The sequence below is a fragment of the Primulina huaijiensis genome, chromosome 2, assembly GCF_012295235.1.
Source record: "Primulina huaijiensis isolate GDHJ02 chromosome 2, ASM1229523v2, whole genome shotgun sequence".
NCBI lineage: Eukaryota > Viridiplantae > Streptophyta > Magnoliopsida > Lamiales > Gesneriaceae > Primulina > Primulina huaijiensis.
Window position 1 is genome coordinate 5505086 of NC_133307.1, and position 9794 is coordinate 5514879.

The 9794-nt window shown below is 36.7% G+C and overlaps 1 protein-coding gene across 2 annotated transcripts; it reads left to right on the top strand.

Moving 5' to 3' along the window:
* The first annotated feature begins 377 nt into the window (after positions 1 to 377).
* On the top strand, positions 378 to 9283 carry LOC140965720 (serine/threonine-protein kinase CTR1). 2 transcript variants are annotated; one of them, XM_073425871.1, is made up of 16 exons: positions 378 to 487; positions 624 to 1863; positions 2086 to 2384; positions 2463 to 2607; positions 3156 to 3271; positions 4230 to 4420; positions 4829 to 5215; positions 5313 to 5353; positions 5695 to 5763; positions 6451 to 6551; positions 6650 to 6734; positions 6806 to 6904; positions 7010 to 7078; positions 7727 to 7858; positions 8002 to 8096; positions 8831 to 9283. In XM_073425871.1, exons 2-16 carry the CDS (start codon positions 988 to 990, stop codon positions 8925 to 8927), a joined length of 2802 nt encoding a protein of 933 aa, XP_073281972.1. In that variant the 5' UTR covers positions 378 to 487; positions 624 to 987; the 3' UTR covers positions 8928 to 9283. The 2 variants fall into 2 exon arrangements, with proteins under 2 accessions (XP_073281972.1, XP_073281978.1); XM_073425877.1 differs by lacking the exon at positions 378 to 487 and having other exon boundaries at positions 524 to 1863.
* Positions 9284 to 9794: the final 511 nt, after the last annotated feature.

The window sequence follows — 9794 nt, forward strand, 5'->3', positions numbered from 1 at the left end:
TAATATATGTAAATTAATTTTACAATAATTAAGTTTTTTGGACTAAAATTTTAATTTTACTGAAATATACCTTCATTTTTTTAAAATTGAACTAAATACAAAATTTAAATTTTTATATTTTGGTCATTATTTTTCTGTTTCCCATACTAAATATAAATTTGCATCAAAATCTTAATATAAAAATATAAAGGCCATGCGGGTTACAGCCCGGGTGGGCCATGTGGCTCCGCCCTTACCTCAACAAGCCTACGTGTCGACCAGGAAGCTAAATCAGAGTCCACGTGGCGGCAGCGAAGAGGTGCGCATTCAACGCCACGGCCACTAGCGCACGTTAGATATGCGTGCCGCACATATAAATTTCCAATCTTTTTCCCGCAGATCATTTGACTGTTATTTCCCACTGCTGCTTAAAATAATCCAGCACTTTTTTTTTATGTTTGGTTGTTCTTCCATCTCTCGTACTAAATCAAGAAAAGCTTTGTTCCTCGTACGATATTCTTTACTTTTTCTTTTTCTTTTTGCTGATTTTTATGTTGTAATGGCGTTAAACTGTCACTGATTTTATTACTTTATGTTCTGCGTAGAGTTCTCTGTTTCATTTTCGGTGATTTTATGGTTTTCAGAATGGTCCACTGAAAAAGAAGAAGACCGCTTCCTACGTACCTTGTGTTGTAGTATATGTTTTTCGTTTCGTTTCGTTTCATGTGTTTAATTTGAGCGCAGTAGTGATTCGAGCTTGGATTTCGGTTGATGGCGGTTCCGATGATTGATCTACGTCGTTGTGTCTATGGTTGAAATGGGTTTCGGTTCGTTTTTTGACTATGGGACTTTTTAGAGTATTATCGCTTTCACGGAAGTCGGGGTCGAGTTGATGAAGTTTGATGTGGATGTATAGAAAGAGAAATAGAGTAAATCGAAAAGCAGAAATTTGTTGGGGGTTGGGATTTTTGTGAAAAGTTCGTGTGTTTTGTTTTCACGTGAGAAAAGATGCCGCATCGAACTACTTACTTTTTCCCGAGGCAGTTTCCTGACCGCAATTTTAACGACTCTTCAAAGTTGGTTTCGGATCACGGGAAGAAATGTGTGATTGGTGGCGGAAAGTCAGGGGCCTGTGAGCTCGTAGAGGTCAGCGTCAACGAAGAACTTCATAAAGATGATAATAGTAGTAATGACAAGCGTGGTGCTGATAAAAATTACGGTGATAAGGACTGCAAAGTAGGACTTTCTCATGGATTCACGGGTGATAAGATTCACGGGAAACAGTCGGCAGCCTTCGTGGATTGGCTTTCTGAGAAGAAAAAGATTAAAAAATCATCATTTCACGTCGATCCTGTGGAGATCAGATTGACTGAAGATGATGAGAGGGAGCTACTTTTGCAGCCTGAGCCAACTCAACCTACAGGGGACTATGGCTGGCGGCGGTTGTCATTGCAGAGGCAGTTGAGTGATGCTAGTAGCTATAGTAATGATCGGGTGCAAGGGAAGGGAAGGGACTATGAGAGGCAGGTTTCATTGCAGAGATTGTCTAGTTTTGGGAGCACAAGCTACAGCGGGAGCTTGTTTTCGGGGACTACTTTGGATGGGGATTGGTCATTGACTTCTGCAGTACTACCCCCTCAGGATTCAAATACAGGTAAGGAGGAGAATGCGGAGGGGGAGATCGAGGGTGGTAGGAGAAAGGAAAACATTGATAGTGGATTGGTGCAAATGTACAAAGAAGGCTACTGCTTGCAGCTTAAGCTGGCCAAACGGATTATTGAGCAGGCGACGCTTGCTGCAGAGCCTTTACTTCCGCAAGAACGCACAAGTGAAGTAAATGTTGGAGGGTCTTCTGATATGGAAAGAGTCTCCTATCGGCTCTGGGTATTATTATCTTGCTTTCTTTTTGACAAGAAATTGATTACTCATATTGAAACTACTTCAAGTTAATGAAATTATGTTTCATGGATGATTTGTTTAATGATGTTCTTAAAGGTACTATAAGTTAGTCCTTTGTCACAGTGTATAGAATTAAGTTTCTAAGGTTCTAGTGTGGAATAACCACGACTTCAATATAATTTTGTGTTTTTTATCTCTTCGTTTCAGGTAACTGGTTGCTTGTCTTACTCTGACAAAATTTCAGACGGGTTCTACAATATCTTGGGAATGAAGCCGTATCTATGGCTGATGTGCAATGACTCCGTGGAAGGTAGAAGGATGCCTTCCTTGGCGGCGCTAAAAACTGTTGAACAAAATGATGCATCACTGGAGGTAATTCTGGTTGATCGACAAGGAGACTCACAGCTCAGAGAGCTTGAAGATAAAGCTCAAGAGATTTATTTTTCTGCGGAGAGTACACTAGTTCTGGCAGAAAAACTTGGAAAACTTGTTGCTCTCTACATGGGGTGGGATTAACCATAGAGTTCTAAAAGTTTGTACGTTGTATACTTCTTCTAAAGCTAATCAAGTTTGTGAACTTTCAGGGGCTCTTTTCCATTAGAGCAAGGTGACCTCCACCTTGGATGGACATCAGTCACCCAGAGATTCAAAGAGTTTTACAAATGCATAGTGATTCCAATTGGTAACCTCTCCATGGGTCTTTGCAGGCACCGTGCTATACTGTTCAAGGTTATTGTATATCCAACTCCACTATACAAGCATAACCCTCCTCACAATCTTATTTAGCGTTAACTCTTTTCAGAAGCGTGTGATCTAAAGGTGTTGTGTATCAGCCACTAGGGATTTATTGTAATTTCAGGGGACGAAGCTTCCAGTTTCTAAGACACCTACGTGTTCTCAACTATTTGTTCTTTAGGTTAGAATTTCTTCCAGGGGGAAGTCGGCCAATTATACCTTCAAATGACATATTTACAAAACCAAGTAGAGACTATGTCTTGATTCATATAGCTTTCTTGTCTACACTCTGTCGGTTCTTGCCTTACCAAATTATCGTGTGATATGGACAGGCATTCTTCTTATAACAAATCAAGTAAAAATAGACTCGTCCTTCTGTTTATAACCTTGGGGTATGATAGGATGAGGGTTCTTTTCTTGAAGGAATGTGAGTTGACGAACCATTCAGATATATTGCAAACATCTTTATTTGTGCCCATGATAAAATTGCTAATAATTATCAGTACTTTTGTATTTGACGTGAGGCTAACTTTTGCATTCAGAAACTAGCAGACTATGTAGGATTGCCATGCCGAATTGCTCAAGGTTGCAAGTATTGTGTTTCTGACCATCGATCTTCTTGTCTTGTCAAAATTGAGGATGAAAGGAAGCTTCTCAGGTAAAATAATTCCATTCTATATATTTATAATCTCTAATAACCTATGCTGTTGTAGTAGATTAAAGACCTACTTTCCTTTTATTTGATGTGATTGAGATTTGCGTATCTATCAGAACATTCACCTCACCGGATTGTAAAAAAAAAAGAAAGAAAATGGAAATATAATAAAGAATGATACCAATTCATGTTTGAGTGATGATATCTTATTATTCTTATACCATTTATCACTCTTCTTTGGACATGCCCAAAGTCCTTACCTTAACCGCAAGGAGAGGAAATCATCTCTAACGAATTGAATGCCATTTTATCATGAGGGAATTCCAATTAAAACGAGTTCAACATCTTAAAAACTTATTGTGGTTCATGCAAGTGATAGCTCATAATCAGGAACTAATTTTTTATTCTTATGTTTATTTTATGATACAAATTGGTTACTGCTCTACTTTATTGTGGTCCAGGGGGGTGGTGGTTGTTCATACATTCCACCTGGAGTCACCTTGACGTCTTGAGCGCCTCAATTTTTTTTAATTTATATTTTTGGCCTAAAATGTCAGAGTGGTTGCGAGAATCTCATACGTTCCTTAATCTTGGAATATTTTAAAATGGCTATTCGCTATATCTCATTTGAACCCAATTCGTTTTGCCCCTCCATATTTTCTCTTTAACCTGCCATTATCTGTATTTTCTCCTCCATATATTGGCATTTCTTCTCCTTTTCCTTGTGCATGGCTATCATCGAACTAGGTTCTTTTGTATCATTTTCTGTTATTAATGATTCCTCACACTTGTTAGTTTAGTGAATGCACATAGTCACACACACTGCAACACCACAAATATATTAGGCCAGAACTTCATATAAGTCAATTAATGTTTTGGCATAGTTATATTTTTTAGCAGTAATATATTTCTCCAGTTATCTTGTTCAATTTTATTGTTTAACACATTAATGTTTCATCAGGGAATTTGTTGTTGATCTGGTAGGAGAACCGGGAAATGTCCATGGCCCAGATTCATCAATAAATGGAAGTATATTTGCTTCTGTGCCTTCACCATTTCAAGCATCTCACCTTCAGCGACCTGATCTAATCAATGAGTTCCAATCAGTAAAGACAAAGCATGCATGTTGCTCCGACAATCCTTTATGTTCAGGTTCATGATACTTTACTTGTCTTTACAGTACTTTTATTCAGGTTCCATACAATTAGTGAGTACATCTAAAATTGGTGGGCGTGATGTGAATGTTGGCATTGGTATCAATCACGTGAGGATTATGTTAGTAGGTGATCAAGAAAGGTCATCCTTGATGCTGAATGTGTTATCTTACTTGATTTTGCTCTATGAAAATCAAGGACCGTTTGAGAGATCTGTTCGTCAGTCTCTTTCAAGGCTGCAGATGCAATAACTTGATTCTTAAACTTAAATAACAAAGGAAAACATATAAAAAAATAATAATTAAATAAAATAACAAAGAGAAAAGTAGGAGAAGAATGAGTAATTGAATTTCAATGCATGTTTCTTCAATTATGAACCATTGAACCATCTAGGATGTATTTTCAGGTAGTGGGGATGAAATGAAGCGTATTAGTTTGCTGGAAAGTGCAAAAGACAATGGGTGCAGAACAGAAGTTTTTGGTGTTACTGGTACTAAAACATATGAAGATGATTATTCTAAACCAGGGGTTGACACAACAGTCCCAAGACAAACGTCCAGGAAGGAGAATAGTGTACTAAAAAATGCAGTTATAAGTCAAGCTGATAGCCAACCTTCCAATGTTACCTTCTCTGATAGCAAAAAAATGTTGGAGATGCAAAACACTTTTCGCAATCATGGGAAACCTTCTGCCATAACCATGCCGAGGTACTTGAGTCTGGAGCCTTCTCTTGCAATGGATTGGCTTGAGATCTCATGGGATGATTTACACATTAAGGAACGTATCGGTGCTGGTACTTCTCTGATTTTGGCAGTCAGAATTTCTTTTATTTGGATGATGCTGATTTCTTAAACTTTTGGGTTGTAATACATCTGTCATTGATCTTATAGGGTCTTTTGGCACTGTGTATCGAGCGGAATGGCATGGATCGGTTAGTTTTATAAGTCTTTGGCTTTTATGATTAAGTTAATTCTATAGCATTTATTCTTGAACTTTGATTGTGCTTATGCTTATTTTACTTCTAAAGTCAATGTTCATGATCTGTCAGTTTGTTCTGCCACTAGCACACACTCCAAATAAATAAAGAAATAAAATAAGGAGTAAATGATATACGGTTTAGGTGTGTTATGATTTGTCAATGTCCCATTTGTTTTAGAATGCCGATTATCGAATGTTTGCTCATCATGGTGACAGCCAACTAAAAATCACCCGGTTCCTTTTTTTTTGGTTTTCCTTTCATTTACTTACCTATAAATTCTTCCGACATTGCAGGATGTGGCAGTTAAGGTTCTAACCATCCAGGATTTTCATGATGATCAGTTGAAGGAGTTCCTGAGAGAGGTATGAATTGTAAACTAGATTTAAGCATTTTCATTTGGATATTTATCTCGACATTATCTTACCTAAATGGATTTATTAATCATAACAAGAAATGTTATATTATTTTTTGTTTGCATTTGTCCTTTAACTAATGTCCTTAGAACCTTTACCTATAACACTTTGGATGATAATTTGTGGCTGGTAAGTTGTCGGCTAGATTTACTAGATTTCTTGTCTTACCATTTTCTGTTTGCAATACCTTTGCAGAAAGGAATCTATAATACTCTGTGGGAAACAGTATCTTGTTTTTGTTGCTTCCAATCATTGGCTTTAATGGGCAACAACTAATGCCTTGTGAAAATTTACCTGGCCCCTAGGATAATGCTACATGACCAAGTATTTTATTGTTTGTTTTTATGGTTAAAACATGTGAGTGCAAAATGAGATAATTATGTTATTTTTGTTTATAAAGATAAGAAATTGTTTTTGATGAAAACAAACATAGCTTGTGGGTTGTACCATATGATGTATTCTGATTTAAAAGTTGTAGTCTCAACAGTTATATTGACCCTAGCACATACTTTTTATTTTCATGGATCCATTGCTTGTTTACGCGGTGTTATGCGTTATTGCATTATATGATGAATTTTGATGTTTCCCTGTATTGAAATATTTAAACTTAAAATTATATTTTGTGACTCTCTGAAGGTCGCTATTATGAAACGTATACGTCATCCAAATGTAGTCTTGTTCATGGGTGCAGTTACAAAACGTCCACATCTGTCTATTGTAACCGAGTATCTGCCAAGGTATACCTTTTTTGGTTCCACTAACACAAAATGAAGATGATATTGAAGGGGACTGTATATAAGCTATAAGTTTTGTGTAATTGATTCCCATTGAGCAGAGGCAGTCTATACAGACTTATACACAGACCAGCTGCGGGGGAAGTTTTAGATCAAAGGAGACAATTAAGGATGGCTCTAGACGTGGTTAGTTTTGATTGTTTCTTCATATTATTTTGTGGTTTACAGTTAGTTTTCTGATGCACGTTGCATTGTAGGCAAAGTGTATCAATTATCTTCATCGTCTGACGCCGCCTATTGTCCATTGGGACCTCAAATCGCCAAATCTATTGGTTGATAAAAATTGGACTGTGAAGGTAATATTCTCTTATTGATCTGGGAAATTTTTTCTCCATCAAGCCTATATCTGGATATTACAAAAAGAAGTATATAGCTGAATAATTGCTTATGACTTGGCTCAGGTATGTGATTTTGGTTTGTCAAGGTTCAAAGCAAACACGTTCATATCGTCGAAGTCCATTGCTGGAACAGTAAGTCCCTCTCTATATTTCCGTCCCTCTGTTGCTAACAGATTAAACAAACTCCGAGGAACATGGATTAAAATTGTATGATATAATCATATAAGGTACAAGTGTATTTCATTTAGAGACAGCTAGGTAAATAAAATCAAGTTTCAAGATTATGGAAATTCGATATCATGTGATTGTTTTAGGAAATGAAGAATTTTTTTTTGGTTTCTCAATCTTCATACTGTCTCTGTGTAGTTGCTGCTTCATTGATCATCGAAAAAACTTTTACATGCCCTTATGTAATTATTCCCTTATTCATTGTGGTATACACTCCCTCGTTATCATGATTTGTTGGTTCATTGTTTCACCAAAACAAATTTTTTTTTAATGTTTAATGATTGGGAACGGGTTAATGTAGTAACAAAGGTTAAAATATATCAGAAGACTTGTGCCATCTGTCAATCACTAAGAGTTAAATGTTGAATAAAACACAATTGAGTCAAAGTTGTGTGCCAGCCAGATGATATTTGAATGTGTTCATGCTCTCAAATGTGACTTCGACATGCCTACAACAAATCAGTTGTTATTTCTTAGTACTTCAAAGTTCAAACATTTTCTTGTATTGCATAATCTGCATTCTGCATGTGACTCTTCCCCATTTCCTTTCAGCCTGAATGGATGGCCCCTGAATTTCTTCGTGGGGAACCCTCCAATGAAAAATCCGATGTGTATAGTTTTGGGGTGATTTTGTGGGAGCTTGTCACAAAGCAACAGCCTTGGAGTGGACTTAGCCCTGCCCAGGTTTCATCCAATTTAGTATTACAAGTCATGTATAATCTAACTTTTACATTTATAGTCTTTCATACGTTTTTAATGGTTATACATATTTTAATGCTCTTCTTTATGTTTCATGATTATGTTCCATGATCTTTGAAAACACGTAGGTGGTTGGAGCGGTTGCTTTTCAGAACAGGAGGCTTGCTATTCCCCAGAACACATGCTCGATATTGGCGTCCCTGATGGAGTCTTGTTGGGCCGAGTAAGACAATACTATCATTTTGAGTTATCGTCTACCTTATAAGATTCATTTCAATAAATATGTTGTATATGTAAGTTGGTTTATAGTCATCTATGATTTGTGTAAATATTACTTGGATAATACTTGAAGTTGCAATAATTGCTCTAATTTGATGATTGAACTAAATAAGATGTATGCTTAGGCTATGAAAGACCACATTTTAATGGATTTGATATCATGGAGAAAATGATATGTTCTTTAGGATGGTAAATGCATGATGGAGTGTAGAGGCAGATATTCATTAATCTTGTGGGATAGGAGTCAAAGGTGAACTCGTGAATTTAGTCCCGTGTAATAACATAGTTTGGTGGCAAAAGAAAATTTATAGTTAAAGATTGATATTTTTATTTGAGCGGTTAACCCTTGGTCCCTGATGGTCCATCTCTGATAAGAGGTATTAAATCTCTTCAACTGCCAACTCTAGAAGGCGTTAGTAAGATATACGAATCCGTTACTAGTTACATCGCCGTTTGTTTTGCTTGCTTCCGATGATCACCGAGTGTCTAAGATCCGGTACTAGTTACATCGCCGTTTGTTTTGATCGCTTTCGATGATCACCAAGTGTACTTAAGGTTTGTGTTTCTTTGCGCTAATTAATAAGATATATGGACAATATGAGCAAAGTTCATCTTTGAATCTGTTTTCTTAGCCCAACATCTTTTTGAAATTAGTAGCCAAACTTTCTTTCTTTACAGCGACCCTGCACAACGCCCATCTTTTGCTGATATCGTTGGGACATTGAAGAAGTTGCTCAAATCTCCGGTACAGTCCATACGAATGGGAAGACCATGAAACTCCATCCAGCATATCTTTACCCTGGAACGCTCTCCTTTCCGTTTCTTTACAAATTTGAAGATTCAATCAAGCTTACAGTTTGTTGTACTAAGCAATCTTTGTACATAAATTGCTAATATAGCATGGCAAAAGCCGTACAACGAAATAATTAGAAATAATCATTGTTGTTTGCGGACAACTCCTAGTTGGATTAAGACAAACGTTGATTGTAGAGTTTTGAATGATCAGTAATAGCATATGAACCATATTACTAGATGAATATAACTATATTCTCTGTTTTCTGATATCATTTCATGTTGTACGAGGATACACCAATATATTTGATACGATTTCTGAGTTTGCTGCTGTGGAAATGTGCATCTGTAGGATACACCGCAGGAAGTTAATGTTGCTATATTTACTGTTACTACTTTTGGTGCACGATTTCATAGTGTCACTGAGGAAGGCGGAGACGGAGACGTTGTTTATCAAGAGTTGCGAGTTTTCATGAATTATTATCACCAAAAGTTGTTTCTTGGTCACATTTTCTAGATTTGTGACTTATATATCAATCCATCTGAATAAATTAACATAATGAGAGGCAATATAACATCAACTTTGAGATGATCAAACAAAAGAAGAGTATTTTGCATTTATTTTGAACTTCTTTTTGTTTCATTTTATGGTTATGAAACTTGTGATTTGTAGTGATACTATCACAAGTTGGAAGTCGATGAATCTCGAAAGACGACTGCTATATCCCGTGAACACCATGTATGGGACAAATTCGTCTTAAGGATTAATGATCGGCTGAATCGTGATACCATCATTCAAATCTGCTGATCGTCTCAACGCAAAACTTCGTCTAGTTTTTTTTTAGCGCGA